The sequence below is a fragment of the Acinonyx jubatus genome, chromosome B4 (assembly GCF_027475565.1).
Source record: "Acinonyx jubatus isolate Ajub_Pintada_27869175 chromosome B4, VMU_Ajub_asm_v1.0, whole genome shotgun sequence".
Classification (NCBI taxonomy): domain Eukaryota; kingdom Metazoa; phylum Chordata; class Mammalia; order Carnivora; family Felidae; genus Acinonyx; species Acinonyx jubatus.
This window is the reverse complement of record NC_069387.1, coordinates 24,596,001-24,622,691: the sequence shown is the minus strand read 5'-3', so window position 1 is coordinate 24,622,691 and position 26,691 is coordinate 24,596,001. Positions and strand designations below refer to the sequence as shown.

At 34.9% G+C, this 26,691-nt stretch overlaps 1 protein-coding gene across 15 annotated transcripts in view; it reads right to left on the bottom strand.

Annotated features, from left to right (window-relative positions):
* The window catches only part of ANKRD26 (ankyrin repeat domain containing 26), a 111,577-nt gene that overhangs the window by 24,601 nt on the left and 60,285 nt on the right, over positions 1–26,691 (bottom strand). For 11 of the 15 annotated variants that reach the window (XM_053225434.1, XM_053225436.1, XM_053225423.1 and 8 more), the window contains 8 exons: positions 23,732–23,892; positions 14,343–14,513; positions 12,112–12,145; positions 11,401–11,536; positions 8,001–8,214; positions 6,009–6,192; positions 2,973–3,929; positions 1,295–1,447 (listed from right to left, as the gene is read on the bottom strand). In XM_053225434.1, the coding sequence (XP_053081409.1) occupies positions 1,295–1,447; positions 2,973–3,929; positions 6,009–6,192; positions 8,001–8,214; positions 11,401–11,536; positions 12,112–12,145; positions 14,343–14,513; positions 23,732–23,892 (2,010 nt within the window). Of the gene's footprint in view, positions 1–1,294; positions 1,448–2,972; positions 3,930–5,657; positions 5,793–6,008; positions 6,193–8,000; positions 8,215–11,400; positions 11,537–12,111; positions 12,146–14,342; positions 14,514–23,731; positions 23,893–26,691 lie in introns of all 15 variants that reach the window. The other 4 variants (XM_053225437.1, XM_053225424.1, XM_053225428.1 and 1 more) reach the window with 4 other exon arrangements.

Here is a 26,691-nt window from a genome sequence, read left to right as displayed (position 1 = left end):
TGTAACTAAAATCTTATTGGACCCAGCCACACTCTCCTCTACATGCTGACTGATGGCTACTTTTAGGTCATAACAGCAGAGCTGAGCTGCTACAACAGACTATGGCCTACGAAGCCGAAAATGTTTAAATACTCTTACAGAATAGCTTACCAACCATACTCTACTACAAAAACATAACATTTTTAATGTTTTTAAATTATATATGATCAGATAAACATACAAATTTATCTACTGGTCAAACGGAGGAAATATAGGGAATTACCTTATGGTAAACATTTCTGTTTTCATACTCCAAGCACCGCATCAACTATGATTTCAAATATTCACATAGGTGAATGACATTGCTCTTCTAGTGATTATATAACTTAACATGTTGTTTTCAATGGCAACAAGATATTTCATGGAATAGTTTGAGAAGCAGTATCTTAGTAGGAGCCAAAATGCCTGGGTCTGAATTCCCAATTCTGCTGGTTATTACCTATATGACCTTGAGCAAATTACTTAAAACTTCTGTGTCTCAGTTTCTGCATCTATAAAATGAAGATAATAGCATCTACTGGGGTGCCTGGGTGGCTCAGTCAGTTCAGCATCTGACTTCGACTCAGGTCATGATCTCGCAGTTTGTGAGTTTGAGCCCCGCATCGGGTTCTGTGCTCACAGCTCAGAGCCTGGATCCTGCTTCAGATTCTGTGTCTCTTCCTCTCTCTGCCTTCCCCATGCCCATGCTGTCTCTGTTTCTCAATAATGAATAAACGTTAAAAATAATAAGAAGAATAATAGCATCTACTGGGGCATGTGGGTGGCTAAGTCAGTTAAGCATCCAATTCTTGCTTCCAGCTTAGGTCATGATCTCATGGTTCATGAAACTGAGCCCTACGTTGGCTCTGCACTGACAGCATGGACCCTGCTTGGGATTCTCTCTCTCCTCTCTCTGTCCCTCCCCTGTTAACATGCATGCACACACTCTCTCTTGCTCTTTCTCTCTCAAAATAAATAAACTTTAAAAAAAATTTTTAAATTAAACAAAGAAAAAAAAGTGTCTCAATTCCTGTGAGGAAGGATACAAAAGCCTCAACTTTCCTAAGAGTAAATATTATAAGAAAAAATATATAACACAAATAGTAGAATAAAAGAGTTTAAGAAATAAATGCATTGTAAAGATACTAAAATCATAATGAATTAATTATAATGAAAATACAAAAGGAAGTGGTCTATGGAAATTAGTATCCTAAAACACTTTATATTATTTAACCAGCTATAAGTTAGCTGTTGACAGATTACATTTAATACATGCCTGACTTCTGACTTGACCTAATTTCTTCTTTAGATCCCGTGTCTCATCTTCTAAACTAAGACGATAACGTGATGTAACCTCCAGGGAAGCCTCTGACATAGACTGTTTCTTCAGAGTATCAGCCAGTTCTTGTTGAAGTTGTCTCATAACTACCTAGTAAGACATTTCTGTTACTGATTTTATAAATCATCTTATTATTAAATTATGTTAATAATATACAACTCTAACATACGTACTTTGAGAAATATCAACACATACATCAATTAACCATCTTTTCCTAACACGTACACATTCCTACTTACTGAATTCAGTTAAAGAACAAAAGGTGTTATATCTCCCTGCCTAGTCAGGATGATGTCACTTAGATAATGAATCCAGCCTATCTGTTCTCCACTGGTGAATCTGCAAAGCTTCATAACCTACAGAAGTCTCAAAAAGAAATGGGGACATAGTGGGCACAGCAGTCGTAAATTCTACATTATGAAAGGTTTTCCCTCTTTTTTTATTACAGGCTTAAGTTACCGTCAGAGTTCTTCACATATCCAATCCTCTGCTCTTATCCTTCTAATAGAGTCCTATCTCAGAACCAAAGTAAAGTCATTCCAATGGCCCCTGCTTCCACCCCCCTCCCTGACCTCAGCTCCTACAGCTCTCTCCCCTACTAACTCCATTTCTGCTAAACAAGAATCCTGCAACCCCGCCTTGGTCTGAAAATGGAGATCCAATGCCAAATTAATAAATCACAGAGAGATACAATTCTCTTTGTACTGGACAAACTTATGCCCACATGACAGTAACTGAACTTCGAAATGAGCAAATTATTTGTAAAAATATTTAAAATAAGTTATAAATGGCAGTGGGAAGATTACTCAAAGATAGCTTTGCTAAAACTCACCACAGTTGTCCCAAATTATGATTTAGTGAAAAGTAGATGCCTTTAAAGAATTAAGAGGTTGTAGGAACACATGATTTGAGACTGAAAATTAAAATTTATGTGAATAAAAATAAAATCATACCAACTTAAAATGTATAAAAAGCTACCAAAGGAAAAGTTCTACCAGATAGAGCACCTACACTTCATTTCATCTGGGAAATCTGAAGTTACTGTCTGGTTAACTCAATTAATTGAATCTCAATTTCAAAATACTCATTTTACATTTGAGCATTTTCATTTACCAGCTCACCACAGTAATAAAATGTGGTGGCAAAGATTAAAACTTTTATGGGAGGGTTTGTCAGTTAAGCGACCAACTCCTGAATTCGGCTCAGGTCATGAATCCCACAGTTCATGAGTTCTAGAACCCTGTGTCGGGCTCCACCCTGGCAGTGCAGAGCCTGCTTGGCATTTTCTCTCTCTCTGCCCCTCCCCAACTCATGTTCTCTCTCTCTCTCAAACTAAACTTAAAAAAATTATTATTGTAGCAGAAGACTATTATCTATTAACAATTTATAATTTAACATCTTAAAGTTTCATAGATGACACCATAACTTTACTCAAATTAAAGCACCTCTCAGGTCTAATTTTTATTTGTTGCATACAAGTTATGCTTTTATGTTGATTTATAGTCTTTTTTTTTTTTTTTAATATTCAACTAGATTCAAAATTCAGCCATAATCAAGTATTACCAGAATTTTCTTTCTGGAAATCTGAAAAATTCTTATCTTTCTGGATACTTACTTCTATTTTTGCTTTCTCATTTTCATAATGATACATTCTTTCTTTTAAATGTTTACATTCATCGATTAACTCTTTATTTCTTTCTCCCAGCATAAGACCTTGTTCTTCACTTTTAGCTTCAAGTTTTTTTATGATATTCTGAAACTGGTCTTGGATATTAATTACTAGCTTTTCTTTACTGTCCGCTTTGTTGTGAGCATCATCTAGTTGCTGTCTAAGCAACATATTTTCACTTTGTAGTTGAGATAACCTTTCCTCTAAGGATTCCTGCTTTGCAATGTATTTATTCACTTTACTTTGTTCGTTCTGATACATGTGTTCAATTTCCGTCTTCTGGCATTGTGTTTGGCTTAGGTCCCTTTGTACACATTCTAAAACTAAAGTCTTTTCTCTGAGAGCATCTTTTGTGTGATGGAGCTCAATTTCCAGGGCATTGAGTTTACTTTCAACTTGAGAAAGTTGCTGAGAAAGAACTTCATTGTTATCTTGTAGATTAGACACATCAAAATTCATTTTGTCCTGTAAATGAAACCATTCATCTCTTGCTCTCTGGAAAGCAAGTTCTAGGTCTCTTCTTGATGTCTGACTCTGATCATGATCGTGTACAGCAGTAGCCAGTCTAGCACGGTATGATTCAACTTCTGCTTCCAGGCTCTCTTTATTTTGTTTTTCATTCTCCAGTTTAGAGTTTAGCATCGTAATCTCAGCAGTCAGAACATTAAGCTGTCCACTATATTGGAATATTGTTTTTGATAATGTTTCCTCATTCTGTTTTATGGTCTTTTGAAGATTGTCATTCTCTTCTTTTACAATTTCAATGTCTTCACAATATTTCGTTTCCTTTCCCTGGTTCTGATTTTTTATGGTGTCTATTTCCAGTCTTAGCATGGCAATTTCATCCTGCAACATGTGGTTTTTATGCAACAGATCTTGTTGTTTCTCATGACTATCAGAAAGCTAAGTAAAACAAAGGAAATTTTCAGATAGCACTCAATAAAATGACATTATATCATGATTTTCTTTCCAATTACAGTATAATCTGTTTATACAATGAAAAGGTTGCAAGGGGTGCAAGGGGTGCCAGGGTGGCTCAGTTGGTTAAGCCTCTGACTCTCGATTTTGGCTCAGGGAATGATCTCAGATTCTGTGGGTTTAAGCCCCGCATCAGGCTCTGTGCTGACAGTACGGAACCTGCTCGGGATTCTCTCTCTCCCTGCCCCTTCCTGGCTTGTGCTCGCTCTCTCAAAAATAAATAAATACACATGGAGGGAGGGAGGGAGGGAGGAAGGAAGATTATAGTAAGTGAATATCCAACTGGAAAAAAATAAAGTTGGCTCCAAATCTCAAATTTTATACAAGCATAAGTTCCCAAAAGTTCAGAACTTTAACTGAAGATAATGAAGGCATGAAAGTAAAAAAGAATTCGTGAGAAAAGTTTTCAGAATGTCAGAATTGGAAAAGCCTTTCTGATTTACAACAAACCAGAAGGCCTGAAATAAAAGATTAATAAATCTGACTACACTTAAAAATTGAGTTTACAGTAGATATCGAACACAGCTACCCCACAGTAAAATCGTTAGCTCTGCATCTACTTGGACAGATTAAATTTCCTAAAATTCTTTTTTCCTGAGAATATTTCATAGATATCTACTTTGCTAATATTTCTATAGTCAGTTATAAGAATATATCTATTGATAACTGACAAATCTAGGCACTGTACTATAATATAAACACTTCTCCATACATCAATGAACTCATTTGGTTATCACAATTCTAGAATGCAGAGATTAAAACTGTGAGTTGCAGGACTCTTCCCCAGGTCTTCTCACTCCACAACTAGTGCTCCTGCACCAACCACTGCTACTTCTCTAGTGTAAATACACAAGTATGAAAGAAGTCTTGGATTTCAAAATACTGATAGGAAATAAGGTGAAATTTATACAGCTCTTAGAAAATCATGAGATTATTTACTGCTGCAATAACTTGTATTTCCTCTTCATGTTGAAAATAGTAATAAATAAAAAATAATAATAATAAAATAGTAATAAATATAAAAGAGGGGAAATACACTCCACTATTTTATTAGAAATAAAATACCTATCAATAAATTATCATTAAGTATATAGCATAGCATACCATTGTTTCAAAAGTTCCTTGTAATGAAATAGGATGCTACTTGAAGCAAAGTGTTACTTTTCTCAAAAGTAGGAGACTTGATACCGAAAATATGATCTGCGAACTGGCTACACTCGTCCTCCTGTCCATTAGCAGAAGTGTTAAACTAACCTATTAATATATCAAGGCAGTCAAGTAACTGTTCAAAACCAAAACACATGTTGCTAGTAGCAACAGTTTTGAGATTAGGGAAAGCTCATTGATTCCTACAGAAAGTAATAAAAGCCTCTATTTGGATGAGGACATTATGAATGTCACTATTTGCTGGAGACAAATGCATTTAATCAAGAATATTATTTTATCGAATGAAGCAAAAATGCCACCGCCCCCCCATACCCCTCCCCAAAAATATATGTGCTTTTAAAATCCTGTATAGTTTCCATGATGTACAGTGTTCGGTTTTTAAAATATATATATATACATACATGGAGAAAAAGTAGTAATAATTAAAAAAATAAAATATATACAAATACATACACACATGTACTTCAAAATAGCTAAAGAAGAAACCTTAGAATTAGTTTTCTTATGAGCCGTTTTTATCTCCTTTTGTTTGCAAAGGTGATTGCTTAGAATTCCATCCTGGAATTCTCTGGCGTTCTGTGGAGAAAGTTGCCACTGAGTGTCACTGCGCTTTTCTACAACATTTCATTATGATTCTGGTCTCATACAGTTAAAAAAAAGGTCAAAAGCTGAAGAGGAGAACTTTAAAAAAATGTTCAAAGGACCATGATCCCATGTTTTAATTTATTTTAAACCTAAATAATATATATTGAATCAAAGGGATACCATAAAATATATGTATAATACACTATATAATATTGATGGAAATACACAATTTTTTATCAAAAAGTAATTTACCTGATTCAAATGATTTTTTGCGGCCTTCAATTCCATGTTTAGTGTTCTAAGAGCGAGTTCAAATTGTTGTTTTGTTTCAACTTCTTTATTATATTGGTCTTCTTTTCTTCTTAACCTCTCCCTAATTTTTTCATATAACATATCAGCATTTCTTCTTTTTTCTTCTTCTTGTTTTAAAGTAAATCTGCAATTAAATATGCTTATTTTAAAATTTGTTTTGTTAGAAATAAAAAGTTCCTCCTATGATCTGGTTCCACATGTTGGCTTACTGTCCAAATGAAATTTCTATGTTCTCAAATTTTTTTCCTTTCTGGAGCTGTTTTTAATTTCTCACTTGAATCTCTTCCAAAAGATATATACAATTGAAAAGAAGCAATGAGAAAGCATTATGCAACTTAGTTTTAGTCAGTAATAACTCTGTTAGATGTTGTAAGAAAGGAAGTGTGAAATTATTCAGAAAAGTTAGAGTTGAAAATTACCCCTTTTCCTACAGGTGTAATTATTCCTCCATAGGACAGATAATTCAGTTACTCATTAAAAAGAGAAGTTACTGTTTATAAACAATTTTATCAATTCACTAGAAATAAATTTCCACTTGACAAAACATTACAGGTACCTCCAAAAATGATGTGCAGTGTAAGAGAGCATCTGCGGATGTTGTTTACACAACATACACGTGCAGATTACTGTCATCCAAGACTAGGCTAGCGAGTCTAATATCTGTTGCCTTATACTTTTTGTTTCTTCTTCCACCACACTTGCAACTTACCTTGTTGATTATCTACTTTATGAATCACTTAAGAATCCCTTCTAGAACAACACAGGATACATATTAAGTAAACAATAAAGAGTAATATGTGATTTCAGCATACACATTTGAATTAATTTTATCTACCTATGACAGAGATGTTAAAAAACTTATCAGTAATCACTTTCCGTATTACTTTTTTTTTTAATGTTCATTTTTGAGAGAGAAAGGGAGAGCACATGCAAACAAAGGAGGGGCAGAGAGAGAGAAGGAGACAGAAAATCTGAAGTGGGTTCTGCACTGACAACAGAGAGCTCGATGTGGGGCTCGAACTCATGAACCCTGAGATCATGACCTGAGCCAAAGTGAGACACCTGACTGACTGAGCCACCCAGGCACCCCCATTTTATTTTGTTTAAATTTTTTATTGAGAGAGACATGACACAAGTGAGCGAGGGCAGAGAGAGAGAAAGAGACAGAATCCCACGAGGGGCAGAGAGAGAGGGAGAGACAGAGAAGAGGGGTTCACCCGAAATGGGGCTCGTGCTCACCCAAAGCAGGACTCGAGCCCACCCAAAGCAGGGCTCGAGCCCACCCAAAGCAGGGCTCAAACTCATGAGATCATCACCTGAGCTGAAGTCAGATGCTTAACCAACTGAGCCACCCAGGCACCCCCACTTTACTTTTTTAACCCTGAATGTTGAGAATAAAACAGAATCAATTTTTGGGAATTTTTCTGTCTTGAGAAAAATGACCATTTTATACTCTGTTGCTGGGTATAGAGATTAATATAAACTTTCCCGAGAACAATTGAACAATGTGGATCAAAGACCTTTTTAAAAATTTTTATACTTTAATCAAATGATATTATATTGAAGAATTTATTCCAAGTAACCAGAAATGTAGAAACAGATTTATATAAAAGACATTCCTTACAGCATTCATTAAAATACAGAAAAATGAAAAACAAGCAAAATTCAATCTGTTAAATAATGACATTTGTATATGGTGGACTTTTAAATGGCCGTTAAACTTATGATTTGGAAAATACATTAAATTATTACAAGTATTCACTGTTAAGAACTTGCTGTATTATTTCCAAGAACCTCACACTTACAACACTAAAGAAGTTTTCTTTCCTGTAAAATCCCACATGGTAAGTTAGCAGTTACAAAACTGTCCCTATACATCTGTAGTATAAAAGTAAACACTTCAAATGTTTCTTTAAAACCAAGATGCTATACCTCAAACTGCAGAATTCATGTTCCCATTCCACTTTTTGATGCTCTAACCGTGATTTCATGTCTTTTGCTTCTCGTAGCTCGTTTTGTAGTGCACTAACTGTTTTTTCCATTTTTTTAATTTTTCCTGTAAGTAGTTTACAGTGACTTTTGTTAAGTTTCATTAATCTTTCATAGGAAAGAACTATATCTTGGATTTTCAAGAAGCCAACAGTATCTACATCAGAGAAGAAACAGAAATAAAATACATGAGTACTTTTTGCATATACAGGACTGTGCATTTTCAATTTACTCATTCACACATTAAATAAATATATACCTTCAATGTAAGATGTTATACTCAGCTCTACAGATACAATAGAGAAGACCCCTGATTCTCAATTAGCTTAAAGTCTAGTGAAGGAGAAAGACAACTCAAATGATAATTCTAAATTCAGATAGTTCCTATTAGAAAACAGAGTTCTGTGATCATAACTTGATCTAGATTGGGCCCAAGGAAAGATAGATTTCCCTGAGGAAGAGATAACTATACTGAGGAATGAAGGATAAGCAGGAGGCAATTAAGCAAATGAGGAAGACAAGCACTCTCGACAGTCAAGAGTATGTGCCGAAGTTCCACTGTAATCTGCTTCTGGCCAAGATGGAGTAACACGTACTGATTGATCTTCCTACCTGAAGCAAGCAAAAACAAAACAGACAAAATACAATTTTAACATGATTTTCAAGACACAGAACTTCAGACAATGAAGGACAATGATCCCTGAAAACAAAACACGTTAGCCTAACACATGCCCAAGCTCACTGCCTTGAGAGAATGTTCAGGCTACGACACAGGAGAAAAGCATTATTTAAATAGCCTCCACCAGACTCCTTGAGTTGAGATGATGAAACTGAGAGTCTGGCAAACTCAAGGCAGATAGAGATGACAGGTCAGCATATAGGAGAGGAGAAAGCAGAACAGAGAAAAAACCCTGGAGATCGGCAAAGGGCCCCCTTTGGGTATTCAGCAGAGTAACAACCAATGCATACATGGAAGGAAGTCATCAAGGGAAAAAAATCTGAAAAGAGTAGAGGAAACACTCCCTGGTGCTCTCACAGAACAAGGGACAGTATCTATTCACATTAGCTAGGATAGAAAAACTCATAATTTGCCTTAGGCTGATCACCATTCTGGATTCATCTAATAATTGGCAAGAGCAAGAGACTAAAGGATAAAACTGTTCGTAAGTAACATAACTATATCTCCAAACAAAGCATGAAAAGATAAGTAGAGGCATAGAAGCTATTGTTTTAAAAACTGAATGGCACTCACAGAGATGTAAACTATGTTAGACATGAAAAATACAATGGATAGGAATAAACACATATTAGACATCACAAGATGTCTAATCACAAGAAAAAATGGCCAAAATCTTTCTAAACTGAATGAAAACTATAATCCCACAGATCCAGGAAGGATCTGTCTGGGAAAGAAGAAATTTAAGTAAACTATTGTAATTTTCTTAAACTATATATGATGTGGTATAACATTAATGGAAGCTAGACTGTGATGTTTAACCCACAGACTATAAAACCTAAACCAACCACTACAATAGCAAAACTACAAAGTTCTAGCTAGTATCCAAAATCTGTAAAAAACTCACCAAACTCCACACCCAAAAAACAAATAATCTGGGGAAGAAATGGGTAGAACACATGAATAGACACTTTTCCAAAGAAGACATCCAGATGGCCAACAGACACATGAAAAGCTGCTCAATGTCACTCCTCATCAGGGAAATACAAATCAAAACCACACTGAGATATCACCTCACACCAGTCAGAGTGGCTAAAATGAACAAATCAGGAGGCTATAGATGCTGGGGAGGATGTGGAGAAACAGGAACCCTCTTGCACTGTTGGTGCGAATGCAAAATGGTGCTGCCACTCTGGAAAACAGTGTGGAGGTTCCTCAAAAAATTAAAAATAGACCTACCCTATGACCCAGCAATAGCACTGCTAGGAATTTACCCAAGGGATATAGGAGTGCTGATGTGTAGGGGCACTTGTACCCCTAAGTTTTTAGCAGCACTTTCAACAATAGCCAAATTATGGAAAGAGCCTAAATGTCCATCAACTGATGAATGGATAAAGAAATTGTGGTTTATATACACAATGGAGTGCTACGTGGCAATGAGAGAGAATGAAATATGGCCTTTTGTGGCAACATGGATGGAACTGGAGAGTGTGATGCTAAGTGAAATAAGTCATACAGAGAAAGACAGATACCATATGTTTTCACACTTCTGTAGATCCTGAGAAACTTAACAGAAGACCATGGGGGAGGGGAAGGAAAAAAAACGTTAGAGAGCCAAACCATAAGAGACTCTTACAAACTGAGAATAAACTGAGGGATGATGGGGAGTTGGGGGTGGTGGTGATGGGCATTGAGGAGGGCACCTGTTGGAATGAGCACTGGGTGTTGTATGGAAACCAATTTGACAATAAATTTCATATTAAAAAAAAACAAGGAAGATATACAGATGTCAAACAAGCACATGAAAATATGCCCAACACCATCAGTTATTAGGGAGATATATATTAAAACCATAATGATATATATACTAAATATACATCCAAATGTCTAGGATTTAAAAAGCTGACAATACTAAGTGTTCATGAATATGTATATAGGAATTGGTGCTCTCACAGACTGCTGGTGGGAATGGCAAACGGTGCAACTCCTTTAGAAAACGATTTGGCAGCTTCATAATAAGGGAATATAGAGGGACAGGAGATTTTTAAGGGTGATGAATATGTTAACTGTCTGGATTATGGTTATCGTTTCATACGTGTAAACATATGTCAAAACTATCAAATGACACACTTCATATATGTGCAGTTTACCTAACTAAAGCTGTTGGAAACAAAAAGCTCTTTCACAGGAAGAAATGTCTAAAACAGTGGATAAGACACAGATGGAAAGAAGGATGTAAAACAATGCAAGATGAAGCCAGAGGACTGTGGCCTTTAACCTAATAGCAATGAGAAGTAATAGCTAAGCTTTAAGCAAGGAGGTAACATGATGAATTACACATTTTTAAAAATACATAATAATTATGGTTGCAGTGCAGACCAAGGTCCTGGGAGGCTGAATGGCAGGGAAAACAGTCCTGAGGTTATTTCAGTAATCTAGGAGAAAAATAATGACCTGACCTGGGTGAAGGCACAGAAGAGAAGCAGAGTTAACAAACATTAGATGTGCCATTCCCACTAAGAAAGGTACAGTAGAAATGATGACTCTTTGGCTGACAGGATACAATAGTTCTCCTTTAATATAAAACATATTTCTGAGATGAGCAGCTCTACACTATAGCAGGTGTGCACACATTACTACAGCAATATACATAAAAAGCCTTCCTACCTTTACAATCCATGCCAAGTTTTTCAATTAGCAACATGAAATTCTTAGAGTAAGGCAACTCACAATCCTCTGAAGCTGTTTCAGATGACTGAATTAAGTCGACAAGGTCATCCATAGACGTAACTTGCTTTTTGACCTATAAATAATTAATATTATTTCAAAATGTCCCCCAAATATTTATAAAATATACTAGGTATAGAGAAGTGATAAATACCCATCTTTTTATAAAAGCAAAAACAGGGGCACCTCGGTGGCTCAGTCGGTTGAGCATCCGACTCCATTTTGGTTCAGGTCATGACCTCAGGGTTCCTGAGTTTGAGTCCCATGTTGACCTCCACAATGACAGCATGGAGCCTGCTTGGGATTCTCTCTCCCCCTCTCCCTCTGCCCCTCCCCTACTTGTACGTGCTCTCTCTCAAAATAAATTTTAAAAATAAGTAAATAAACATTTAAAAGCAAAACCACAGAGACATTTTAAAAGAACGGATTTTTATCAAAAAGACACAGTTATCAATAGCTAGTATTTCTAAATAAATTTTTCATAGAAAATGTCTCTACAGCAAAGGAAGATTTTCTATTTTTTCACTACATCTTTCATAAAGTATTTTTTTAACCACTGAATAATATTTCTAATAAATATTTATCAAAATAATATAATAAAATAAAAATAAAATAAATAACAAATAAAATTATATTGTATATTTTTCTTACCTTGTTCTTTTTCTTAGAAATTTTCTTTGCAGGTCTGAAAAAACCCAACAATTCTTTTCAGGCAAATATTAAATACTTAAAATACAAAGGATATTTAAACCTATTGTTTTGGATATAAAATCTCTGCATTTGAAACTAATTTTCTACAAAGGGGATTAAACAACAGAGTAACATTAAACAACATAGAAAATATACTACTGCTAATATTAACAAAGGATTAGGTGTATCCAGTTGTAGTATATGTGCTGCTGAAGCGAGCACAACAAAGTACTAAATTTAGATAAAAACTAACAAAAGCAAAGGAAAATCCTAATGCTACTTGCATTATTTGATAGGAATGATACCATTGTTTTTGTTGTTGTCATTTTTACTAAAAATAAGCTTTTACTGGCACTAAAACCTACTTGGAAAGTGCAAGTTAAGTCCTTATATGAAAGAACCCCTTTTTAACAATCGTGATATTAACGTGTTGAAGACTCACTATGCAACTACTATCTAGGTATTATTATGAGCACTTTACATGTCTTAAAGGTATTTTAAGCCTCACAACAATCCTATGAAGTAGGTTATTATATTAGTATTTTACACAGGAAGAAAATGAGGCACAGAAAGTCAAAGTGACTTGCCCAAGAAGCCCTAATAGCTGGCCAAGAACAGACCCTGAATTCAAACCCAGGAATGTGCCTTCAAAACATGTGTTTTAGAATATGTGGTTAAAGCAATACTTAAGTGTTTCTAACTAATATAATAGCAAATGAATCTACATTATTATTCTATTTCTAACTATAGCTATACATAACCATTTCTGACTCTTACACATTCTTTTAAGAGACTTTATACCTAGGCAATATTGGAAACCTACTTTCAATAAACTAAAGATTTGCTTCTTCTAGAGAAGTTCATCAACAGGCATTCATTCATTCATTCAACTGTTTATTCCCACGTTCAACACATACTTATTGAACATATAATCTGTGTCAATGACACTGCTGGTACAGGAAGCATGGTTTTTGTAATTTAGAGCTTTCTAGTCCAAAAGGAATAACCTGTTATGGATTACTAGTTTATTTTCCAATTGTAAATAAGCAAAATCTTCCCCTTTCCCCAGAATGTAAATAAATATTAACTTGATATAACCAGATACTTTAAAGTCCCTAACAAAATCATAACTATTTGTGATACTATCAAAGGCACTGAATATCTAAAATCATCCAGGAAGGATTAGTTCTATTCAGAATGGCCTCAGTGTTTGTGTATTTTTTATTATATATATATGTACATAATAAAATATTATATGTATTATTATATATTATATATACATTATAATATTTATTTTATATATATTTACTTACATAATATAAAACATAATATAATAATATATAATATAAATATATATTCTATATTTTATATAAATATATTTTACATATTTATATAAATATAAAATAAATATAATACATATAGTAAATAATATAATACATAGTATAATAAATGTATAATATAATAATATATCATACATTATATATAATTAGTATATATAATATAATATATATATACACTATATAACAATACATAATACATAGAAATAATATATACTGTAATATATATTAAAGTTATATATAACATAATATAATATATATAATTATATATATATAATACATACACATACATATATATTTTTAAATCTGTACATTCAATTATATGAGAATACCCCATCATGGAATCAATTCTGAATAAACCAACTTTTCCACAAAATTACATGAATAGTAGTACTAAGGACAATTACTATAATCTTTAAAAGATAATGTAATATAATCAACAAACTTCCTAATGTTTGGAAACACAAACAATTTTAAATTAACTAACCATGTCTACCTCTGTTGATCATTTCCAACAGAATACATACTCTAAAAGTTCCCATCTTAAAAAGAGAAAGAAAATGCCTTTGCAATTCACATTCTTTTTCAGTTATCATCCATTTCTCTATTACCTTTCCCAATTAAAATGCTCTAAGGAGTTGTTTACACTTACCTTCCATACTTCCATGGTGACTACTGAAACTGCTCCTTGACAAAGTCACTTAACCTCATCATAACTTTTCAAGCAGTGTATTTGATATGTTGAGTATTTCTTGCTTTAGCTTGGACCAACCTACACTACAGCATTTTATTTTCACAAAAGGTAACCACTGCTAAAATTCCTTCACAGGGAAATAAAGAATTGATAGACTTTACCTGCTTTCATGCTGATCCTTTTCACTTAAACTGCTGCCCTCATTCATTTGTAGTAGACCACCAGTTAGGGAATCGGCCTTCTTCAACACTGGTGTGATCACAGATTCTTCTGATGTCCCTTCTTCATCTTCACCTTTCTTTAACTTCTTCATATGTAAACCAGGTTCACTACTTTAAAAAAAATCCATTAAAAAGCCATATAAAAAGCCAACGTTTTCTAATAATTTTACTGATAAAGAATAAAAAGACAATTTTCATAAAGTTCTGAATTTTACCCATCTGACTTAATTTATTAATTCACAAAACAGTGATGAAGTACCAACCATATACAAGGAAATACTCATTTGTTGCTTCAAACACAGATAAATATATAATTATAATACAATGTGATTTGTAAGAATTGACATATGAAAAGCTGTGAGTGAGGACCAGAAAGGTTTTATTGAAGAGGGAAAATAAACAGGAGAGGTCACCAGGAAAAGAAACAGGAAAAAACCATTTTCTTAAGCGATTAGAATGTGAGCACAAAGATTACATAGATTGCATCTAGGTGCCTTGAAAGAAAAGTACAAACTTTTAGGAACTTGAGGAAAAAAAAGCATAAAATACATGGAAGCAAGGAGTAAGAGATAAGTCAGGAAAGAAATTCTGAAGAACCTTGAAGGTTACACTAAAAAGTTAGAGTTCATTGCCTAAAGGCAGTGACTCTTAGACATGGGAGTAATAGATTTGCGCTATATTTTTGGTTTTGCTTTTAAATCTGAAAATGCTTAATTTAAACAAAGTTTTAAAATAGTATGAGGTCCATATAACATGAAAGAAGAAATCAGGGAAATATCTTAGGGGAAAAACTACTTTTAAAATACCCATATGTCAGAGTGATATCAGTATCATAGCTGAATGAGATGTACCTTGTTGCATCTGCCCACCTACAACAAACTGGCATCTATCTACCTACGGACAAAACTGCCTTTGCAGGAGCTGTGGGGACCTAGCACCATATTCCAAGGGACTGAGGAAAAGTCTTGCCTACCTGTGCATCAGGTAACAGGCATACATACTATAGTCTATCTGCGGACCTAGCAATAGCCCATAAACTGCCTCCAGTCCCTCCCTCTCAGCCACATCTGGGAGTCCCTCCCTAGAAAACACTAAGATAATCACCTGCGGATGAGAGAGCCTTTTTGGAAAACGAGGTGTCCTGCAGAGAATTTCCAGCACACCACTGGAGCAAAAAAATCAGGTTTGGACATACTGAAGAGGTAGTCATTAAAGACTGGAGGAGGTGACTGCTACTTCAAATGCAAAGACAGCAATGCAAAATTGCAAAGAATATAAAATATCAAGGAAATATGATACCACCAAAGGATCACAATAATCTTCCAGTAATCAATCTGAAACACATGGAGATCTGTTATTTATTCAAAAGAGAATTCAAAATAGCAATTTTAAGGAAAATGAGTTATAAGAAAACACAAAAAGCCAATTCAGTAAAATCAGAAAAATACTATATGAATAAAATGAGATGTTTAACAAAGAGCAGGAAATAGTAAAAAATAACTAAACAAAAATCCTGGAGCTGAAGAGTATAATGAATGAGATGAAAAAAGCAAGAGTGATAACTGACAGGAAAATGGATCAAGCAAAAAAAAAAAAAAAATCTGTGAATTTAAAGACAGGAACTTTCAAATAATGCAATCAGCAGAGAACAAAGTAAAAGAATGAAAAAGAGAGAGGAAAGACTATCTGATTACAAGTGAACCCTCATAAGGCTATTAGCAATTTCTCAACAGAAACCTTACAGGCCAGGAGAGAGTGGGATTGTATGTTCAAAGTGCTAAGAGAAAAAGACTACCAATCAAGAATACTTTACTCAGCAAAATTATCCTTCAGAAATCAAATAAATATATTTGATATATACCACATTAACAGAATAAAAAAATCATATGATCATCACAATAGGTAAGGGAAAAGCATTTGACAAAATTCAACATCTTTTCATGATAACTCTCAATAAAGTGGGTACTTTCTGAAAAATATAGTAAAAATTACAAGACTTTGATAAAAGAACAGCAGAGACACAAGCAAATGGAAATATACCCCATTGTTTAGGGATTAGAAAAATCAGCATTGTTAAATATCCACATTACCTGAAACCACCTACAGATTCAATGCAATCCTTGTCAAAATTCCAATGACCTTCTTCACAGAAATAAAAACATTCCTCACATTTGTAAGGAACAAAAAAGACCCCAAATAGCCAAAGCAATCCTAAGAAAGAAGAACAAAGCTGGAAGCATCACACTTCCTGGTGTCAAACTATTACAAAGTTATGGTACTAAAAAACCGTATGAACTTGCATAAAAACAAACACAAAGATGAACGAAACAGAATCAAGAACCCAGAAATAAACCCATGCATAAAGTCAACTAAAATTTGTTAAGAGACCCAAGAATACTCAGAAGAGAAAGGATAATCTCTTCAATAAATGATGCTGAGAAAACTATATTAACATCCAAAAGAATAAAACTGTACCGCTACCTTACACCACTCACAAAAATTAATACAAACCCAAATAAAGACTTCTATGTAAAACCTTCAATCATAAAACTCCTAGAAGAAAACAGGATAAAAGCTCCTTGACATTGATCTTACATATGATTTAGGATATGACATCCAAAGTACAAGCAATAAAAGCAAAAACAGTGCAATAAACAATGTTTCTGCACAGCAAAAGAAACAAGCAACATGACGGAAAGGCAACCTATGGAAAGGATGAAAACATTTGCAAACTACAAATATGAAAAACATCAATATCTAAAATGTGTAAGGAATTCATACAATTCAATAGCAAAAAACAAATATAATTAAAAACCGGGCAAGGCACCTTAATAGACGTCTCTCCTCAGAACATATTCAAATGGCCAGCGGTACATAAGAAGGTGCTCGATATCACTATTCACCATGGAAATGCAAATCAAAACTGCAGTATATAGATATCACTTTGACCTATTAAAATGGCTATTGCCAAAAAGACAAGCGATATCACTGGCAATGATGTACGGGAAAGGAATTCCTTGTACTGCTGTAGGACTGTAAATTGGTACAGCCACTATGTAAAACAGTATGGTGGTTCCTCAAAAAACTAAAAATAGAACCTCCATATGATCCAATAATTCCATTTCTGGGTATATATCTTAAAGACATGAAATCATTACCTCGAAGAGATATGTACAGCCCTATGTTTATTGCAGCATTATTTTCAATAGTCAAACAACCTAAGCATCCATCAGTGGATCAATGGATTAAAAAATATGGTATATATTTACAATGGAATATTTTCAGCCACAAACAAGAAGGAAATCCTACCATTTGTGACAACATGAATGAAACTTGAGGGCATTATGCTCAGTGAAAATAAATCAGAAACAGGTAGATAAATACTGTATGATCTGACTTATATGTGGAATCGTAAAAAAAAAAAAATTCACAGAAACAGAACAGACTGGTGGTTGCCAGGGTTAGGAGGCTATGAGAAATGGGTAGATATTGGTCAAAGGGTGCAAACTGCCTGTTACAAGATTAATAAATTCTGGGGATTTAATGTGCAGGATGGTGATTACAGTTAACAATACTGTATTATAGGGGCGCCTGGGTGGTGCAGTCGGTTAAGCGTCCGACTTCAGCCAGGTCACGATCTCGCGGTCCGTGCATTCGAGCCCCGCGTCAGGCTCTGGGCTGATGGCTCAGAGCCTGGAGCCTGTTTCCGATTCTGTGTCTCCCTCTCTCTCTGCCCCTCCCCCGTTCATGCTCTGTCTCTCCTGTCCCAAATAAATAAATAAATAAATAAATAAATAAATAAATAAATGTCGGAAAAAAAAAACAATACTGTATTATATATTTGAAAGTTGCTACAAGAGTAGATCATCACAAACAAGAAATGATAATTATGTGAGGTCATGGAAGTATTAACACTATTGTGGTAATCATTTTACAATATAAAAGTGTATCAAATTAATAGAGGTATACCTTATAGTTACACAGTTGTATGTTAATTATGTCAATAAATCTAGAAAAACTTCAAAAATTCTGAAGTACTCATATGTCATATATATCACTCAAAAATAGCAACAATCTGATTAGCTATGCTTTTGTTTGGGGGAAAAAAAATGGTTTGCGGCGCCTGGATGGCTCAGTCTGTTAAGTGTATGACTTCGGCTCAGTTTGTGATCTAATGGTTTGTGGGTTCCAGTCCCACATCAGGCTCTGTACTGACAGCCCAGAGCCTGGAACCTACTTCCGAATCTTTGTCTCCCTCGCTCTCTGCCCGTCCCCCACTCTCACTTTGTCTCTCCAAAAATGAATAAACGTTAAAAAAAAAAATTAAAAACAAATGATTTGGATACTCTTAGCCTCGTATCTAATCCTGATAGAAAAAACTAGAGGATTCGCCAAAAAGAAAATTATAATTACTTTTTCATGGACTAAATGCATGCAAGAGAATATTATTACCATGCAGCTACATACATTTCCAAAAACAATGAAATTTCCCACAGATTATTTAGGACTTAAACATGAGCCCTTAAGAGCACCAAAAACAAAAACTAGCAATTGTTTTCTCAAAAAACTGTTGTACAGATAACTTTTCTAGTTGAAATAACATCCAAGAAAAGAAGAATCTTTCTGAAAGCAATTATCAAACAATTCCTCTTGACCCAAACTTCAAAAATGAATCTGTAATTATAGAATTTGAAATAGCTTTCATTTTGAACACAGTGAATAGAAGCAGCTTTTAAATAGAAAACATCTGGTGAAAGCCACCTCAAACTTAGAAACACAAAAACAAAAAACAAAAACAAAAACAAAACCCTAACATGTAGCCATGGTAACAGAAGCCACCAGAATCAGTTTTAAATGTGTTAATCAATGCCCACCAGCCTTACTCACCAACCAATCCATTTCAGCCCCTTCCTTCTGAAAGACAGCCAATAAAGGACAAAATCACTCTAACACATATGCCTCAGCATGCCAACCAATCCACAACAGTCTCACCCAAATAACCATGGTACTTCAGATGATGACAAACCATTTAATTCTCTGAAAGTCCCCCAATCCTTAAACTCCACTCTTCCCCAAACCCTGTATAAGAATAGCAGACTGCTCTGTTAGAAAAGACTATACCTAACCAGCATAGCTCGCTCTTATTTGTAAGTGATAAATTCCAACTTCATCTTTTTATTTCAGGTATTGAGGGCTCATAATCCCTTGGCAAGAATTTTTAAAGTCCTATAATAATTTGGCACCATGTTTTAGTTTCCTTAATAAATATAAAGGAAGTTTGCTATTCCTTTGATACATTTTACCATAATTAAAACTAACATAAATATAACTAAAAGAAAAGTAGCAAGTAAACACAATATTGGGCCCCCCAAAATCCAAAAAATGTATATAACTGGCAGGTTTAATTGTCAGAATGAACCCACGCCAAACTTTGTAAAAGTGAGAACTAGTATTATGTTAAACACAATATACACAGGTTAAACTCCGTTCACTCAATAAACATTATTGAATAAGCACTATATACACTAGAACATTTTCTAGGTACTGAGGACATGGCAACGAACAGATAACAATCCTACTCATGAGTGAAGTAAACATACAATAACAATAAACTACATGGGCAAAATATACAGTATTAGAGGAGAAAAACTAAAGCAGAGAAATCAAATTTTGATGTGTTATAGGAAAAAGGTAGTTGAAATACTAGTCAGGATGGCCAAGAAAGGCCTTGCTGAGAAAGTGACATTTAAGCAAAAAACCGAAAGAAAAAACAAACAAAAAGGGAAAAAGCAAGCCATGAGGTATCAGAGGGAAAGCATTCCAGATAGAGTCAACAGCAAGTACAGAAGTATGTCCGAAGTACTTAAAGAGTAGTGAGAAATTCAGTATGGCTGGACAGAATGAAAGGGGTAGAAAATAGTTCAAATCAGACAGAAGGAGACACCTGAGAAGAAAAGATCCTATATAGGACTTGTCGGTATTAGGAAGAGTTTTGGCATGTACTCTGAGTGAAATGGGAGGCAATTAGGTTTTGAGCAGAGGAAGGACACAATCTGACTTACATTTTAATAGATCCAATGTGTTCAGAATTAAAGGAAACAGAGTAAAAACAAAAGAAGAAACAAACAAGAAGACCAATTAGTTACCTATTACACCAATATAAACAACAGATGACAGTCTCTTGGTCATGGAAGATATGTTTGGATTCTGGATATATTTGAAGGAAGACCCGACAAGATTTGCTGACAGATTAGATGTGATGTGTATGAAAAAGAGAAAGAAAAAGACAAAGAGAAAGAAAAAGAAAAAAAAAAAAAGACAGGACTCAAAGATGATACCAAGTTTTCTAGCAGAGCAACTCATGGAACTGTTATTAACTCAATTAGGAAAGACATGAAAGGCAAATATTAAGAAAGAATATCAGTAGTTCAATTTTGGACATGTTAAGTTTGCAATAGCTATCCAGAAAGAGATATCAAGTAGGCAGTTTGATATGTGGGTCTGGAATTATGGAGAGAGATCTGGGCTGAAGATATAAACTTGAGGATCATTAGAATATAAAAGATAGTAAAAGTCAAGAGAAGGAAAATCAAAGGCAAATTCCTGGAAGACATCAATGGGTTAAAAGGTGGAGGACGAGGAGAAACAAGCAAATCAGGCTGAGGTGTACAGACTAGAAAGGCAGCGGGAAAATCAGGTGAGTGAGTGATATCCTAAAAGCAACATGGAGACAGAATTTTGGAGGAGAGAGTTTTCCATTGGGTCAAATATTGCTGAAAGGTTAAATAAAATGAGATGTATGAAATTATGTTCAGACTCATTAAAGTGAAAATCAGTGGTAACCTTGAAAAAACAATTCTGGAGTAGTGAAGATTGGAAAGGGAAAATTGCTACAATGAATTCAAGAGTGGATGGGAGGGAAATCAGGATCAAAGAGTGAAGAAGGCTCTTTAAGGATTTAGAGCTAAGTGGAATGATCATCATTGATCTAATTTTCTATTATTGCTGTAGTTTTCAATTGTTACATAAGGATTATGTAGTATTTTTGTAATATTTTGAAGTCTTAAAAATTGCATATATGTAACACTAGTGTTTTTTTTTTTTAATGCCAGACCAAGGTACTAAATAACTCACGAAATTATACAATGAGAAGACTCCTTAAAATTTTCTAGATATATAATATTATATAAGCTGATTACCATTTTTCTCATGCTTAGAAAGACCACAGAAAACTAAATTTCAAGGGCAGTATTTCATGCTTGATAAAAATTATTGACCTCTAAGGGCACCTGGGTGGCCCAGTCCATGAAGTATCCAACTCTTGATGTCGGCTCAGGTCATGATCTCTAGGGTCATGAGATGGAGCACTGCATCGAGCTCTGCACTGACAGCATGGAGCCTCCTTGGGATTCTCTCTCTCCCTCTCTCTCTGCCCCTCCCCCACTCATGTGAGCATGCTCTCTCTCTCTCTCTCAAAATAAACATTTTTAAAAAGTCACCTAACTCTAGGATATTTTATACTATCCAAAGTAATTAGCATATTAAAATTTTATACACAGAACTAAAAGGGGGTGAGAATGCAGAAAATATTCCTACTTTGTAAACTGAATTGTCATAAATTGCATAACATGAAGGCACTGTTGAAAAATTTGGTGTGGTGTATGTTGAAATATGTTCTCTTTAAAAAGGAAGGATAATGGCATCCAAGCAAGGTACCTTTATAAAAACGATTCATTGCATTATCAGCATTTTTGTTTATAGCACAGGGGTCATCAAATGTTTATGTAGAATATGAGACAAGTTGCCATGTGAAACCTCTTGGCAATATTCAGATTAAGTTGAGGGTCCAACATTTGAGCACTCATGCACTGGGAAACAAAACCAAAAATCTAATAACTAGCAATTTTGCTGGTAATGAAGTAGACTGCCAGTGTAGCAGGGAACTTCCTTTTGCAATTCAGTAGATATTAAAAGTATTCTAACAAAATGTGCATAAGACATGACATCAAACCAAATGCTTTAAATATACTTTGTTAAACCATCAGTACACTGTAAACCAAATTTCATTTTTTAAAATGGTCACATACTCCATTATTTTATAGAAGTGAAAATTTACTTCCTTATTAATGGATATTTAGCCTGTCTCTGGGGCTCCTAGGTGGTTCAGTCCGGTGAGCATCCGACTATTGATATTGACTCAGGTCATGATCTTGTGGTCGTGAGATCGAGCCCTGTGTTGGCCTCTGCACTGTTACCATGGTGTCTGCTTATGATTCTCGCTCTCCCTCTGTCTCTGCCCCTCCCCAATGCATACATTCTCTGTCTCTCTCTCAAAATAAGTAAATAAACATTTAGGCTATCTTCAATTTTTTGATATGGGAATGCTATAATAAATATCCTTAACATATACACGTAACATATTTATGTAAGTAACCTTAAAATATCTATCCTATTTTATATACATAATAAATGTCCTTACAGTGTGTGTTATAGAAGTCTTGTTTTCCTGGAGGATCGAGTCCTGGCAATGAAGCCACTGGAATAACGGGATGACCTATCTGAAAATTTTTTTCATGTTTTATCATTTATTTTTGACAGTGACAGAGACAGAGCACAAGCAGGGGAGTGGCAGAGAGAGAGGGAGAGACACATAATCTGAAGCAAGCTCCAGGCTCTGAGCTGTCAGCACAGAGCTTGACGCAAGGCTCAAACTCATGAAGTGCAAGATCACAACCTGAGCCGAAGTTGGACCCTTAACCAACTAAGCTGCCCAGGTGCAACGACATATCTGAAATTTTGAAACACACTGCTAAATGACCCTTCAGAAAGGATTTACCAACTTCATCTAGCCACAGTGAATAAGAATGTCATTTTCCTCACATTTCCTAACTTTATTTTTTATTTTATTTTTTTTTAAATGTTTTTTATTTATTTTTGAGACAGAGAGAGACAGAGCATGAGCAGGGGAGGGGCAGAGAGAGAGGGAGACACAGAATCCACAGCAGGCTCCAGGCTCTGAGCTGTCAGCACAGAGCCCGACGCAGGGCTCGAACTCACAGACTGTGAGATCATGACCTGAGCTGAAGTTGGACACTTAACCGACTGAGCCACCCAGGCGCCCCACTTTGATTATTTTTTAATAAAATATTTATCACTATGACTGCAAAAAATGGTATCTCATTATTTACATTTTTCTGATTACCACATAGGATGAAATATCTCCACGAAAAATACGAAACTTGTTCATCATGAACATCAGCTCAAACTATAAAAGTTTGTTGCATAGGAAAATAACAATTACCTACTATTTAAACATTGCTATGGCTTACCTATCAGAATCTTTATTTTCTGTAACAGGAAATTGATGGTTATCGGTTTTTCCATTCTTTCTTTGTTGAATTAATCCAGCAGCTGCAACATCATGTATGTTTTCTGATACTTCCATGTCACTACTTCTGTGTTTTTCTTCAACCTTTAATGGAACTTGATACTAAAGGTAATTGTTACTTTAGTCAATAAAAAGAAGTTTTTTCATTAATTTTATCAGTTGACAGTTTGTCATAATTTTAATTGATAAACATTTTGTGTTTAGTTTATCATTACACGTAATTATAATTTTTATAAAGTCGGCTTCATTTCTGTTTGAATAAAAAAAGCAGAATTTTCCAAAATTTCTAAAAGGGCTTTCTTAATTTTGTACTCTTATTCATATCCACACTTTGCTACCGAAAATTCCCCACCGCACCCCCACCCCATCTGACCAAGAAATACAAAGAAATAAAAAGACAAAGACAAAATTTGTCCTTTCCTATCCTTACCACCTGGGTTTTACACAACAGCCAGATTTAAGACATGTGACATTGAGGTGCTCCAGTAACCAAAACAGGAAGCTTTCCTCTTTCTGCACGAAGCTATTCTTTCCCTGACTGCCTTTTATAATTCTTTTTAATTTGGATCCCAAGGTTCTCAAAAAAAGTAACAGTGTTCCCTAAAATTTACAAAGGAAGGTTTGCCACAACACAAAAGGTACAGAGTGAAAAGGATGTTAGGCTGGAATTCTGGGAAATTAGTAATGCTCCCTGAATTTCACATTCAACAACCATAAAATTTTATAGGGAGAGGGTATAAAAGTAATTATCAACTTTAAACCCATTTTCTACTGATAATTCGAGTAAAACTAAAAAAGGTTAAATTTGTCCAAAGTTCCTGAAGTGGCATTACCTAGCATTTTATGGCACCAAAAGAGATGATACAATTCTTTAATGCTGAATCAGATAAATGACCACAAATTCATTAAATTAATAGGATACCTTAAAAGTATGACTTTGGCACAGTAAATTAATACCTTCATAGGGGACGAGGACATTAGCTACTTTTTCTTTTAAAGAAGGATATCTCTAGATTTTGTCTATTTCTAAACTCCACACATCTCAAAACTCAGTTTTCTCCCTTGGAGTTAAATACCGAAGGTTTGCTGAAGGCTTATGCTACCTACATGGTAAAAATCATACATGTCAAAATGTGTCATACTTTATTAAACATAAAGTCAAAGTCTGACTCAACAGAAACATCTGAGAATGATGATTTAAAAAGTGTGAAAAAAAGTGGTGATAATACAAATATTTGTTTATTAAAACTATCTCAAAGTGGTCATGTTGAAATCTAAGTTCCAAGGTTGTGAGTAAAGCAGAGAAGACTGCATGTATTTGTGGGGAGTAAGCTTAGGAATTCCCTGAGCCTGCACTGATGGGTTAACAAGACATAAAGAATTACAAAGCCATAGGATGCTCACACCCAAGTTTGGGTAAACAAGATTAGGCAAATAAGATGAGAGAAGTGGGGCAAAGGGCCCCAGAATAGAGAGGAGGGCAAAGGCCCCCATACAAAGGTGTATGAGGTAAGCAAGATTAGGTATTCAGGGCAAAAATGCCCCCCAATTTAGTATTATAGCAGAAAGCTGCTTTCACAGGAAGGAAGGACCAAATTAGGTAAACAGGTAAATAGGGCTATAGGCTACAGGCTGCAGGGTAAAGATGCCCAGAGGGGAGCTAATTAGCAAAAGAAAGGTGCCTTGTGGATCCTGAAGTAGCATCTGTCTTATCCCCTAGACTAGCTAAGATAAACAGATAAGGTGCTCAGGTGGGCTGTTAACAACCATCTGCCAGGCACCAGGATTTTGTTTTATATTGACCCAAACCCCTAACACCCTATATCTTCAAACCCCCTTTCCCTCATGCCCATGAGTGCATGTTCACAGACTTACTATCTCTTTGTGCACGTCAATCACCATGTTTGGAAGCCTTCTGATCCTAATAACAACAGAGCAAGGACCCTTAATTGGGGCTCTTGTGTTCTCCGGACATTAGCCATCTCTCCCATTTTAATCCTGTATCCCGCTGTCTTGCTAGACAAGAAAGAACCCTAGACCCAGGGTCTACTGACACATACTGAAGCAATTCTGGCTGGGAACATTTGTTTATATTCCTTCTCTTAGTTATTCCTTCCTTCCCCTTTTATTGTTTATGGAAATGCAATTTATATTTAAGCCAATAGATTAAAAAAAAACCTGGAGATTATGTTTTTTAAGCAGTGTCTTTATGATTATTCTGGTTCATGAGGTCACATGGTACTTATACAGCTAATTAGTTTCCCAGTTCATATGCTACTTGGAAGACTGACACAGAAACTTTAAGGAAAACAAATCATAATGTTTTCCTGAACTCCTATTTGTTAGATAGCAGAAATAATCTATTTCCAGACACAATTACTTATTTAGACAATTCCATTTTATACAAACTCCTTTTCTCTTAAGTGGAAAATCAGAATGGATCGACAATTGCTAAAAAGAAAAAACAAGAGTAACAGCAAGGGGGACCTCTATCTCTTTTGGAAGTTGAACTTTCTCTTTTTCCAAAGCCAGGAACTCTACTTGTGACATGCCTATCTCATTCTTAAACCTTTGCATATCTTGATGTAATTCTTCACTTAAATATACTTTAGATGCTGGAAAACTAGATGGTGAAGAAGAACTCACAATTTCTAATTCAGACTTAACACTTTTATAGTTATGAGTACTGTCATTATCTGCATATAATGGCTTCTGGAAAAAGTCTTGTATTGGTTTTGTTTTCTTGTGATTGTGACAGCAGAAATATCATGCCTTTTTGTCTGAATCACATGTTTCATCACATCGGAGCAGGCAAGCCACAAACCAAAAAGGCTCTCTGAATCACTAGACTGAGGTATATGTCCAATGTCTAATTTACAGTCGGTGGTATTTTGGTCCGTA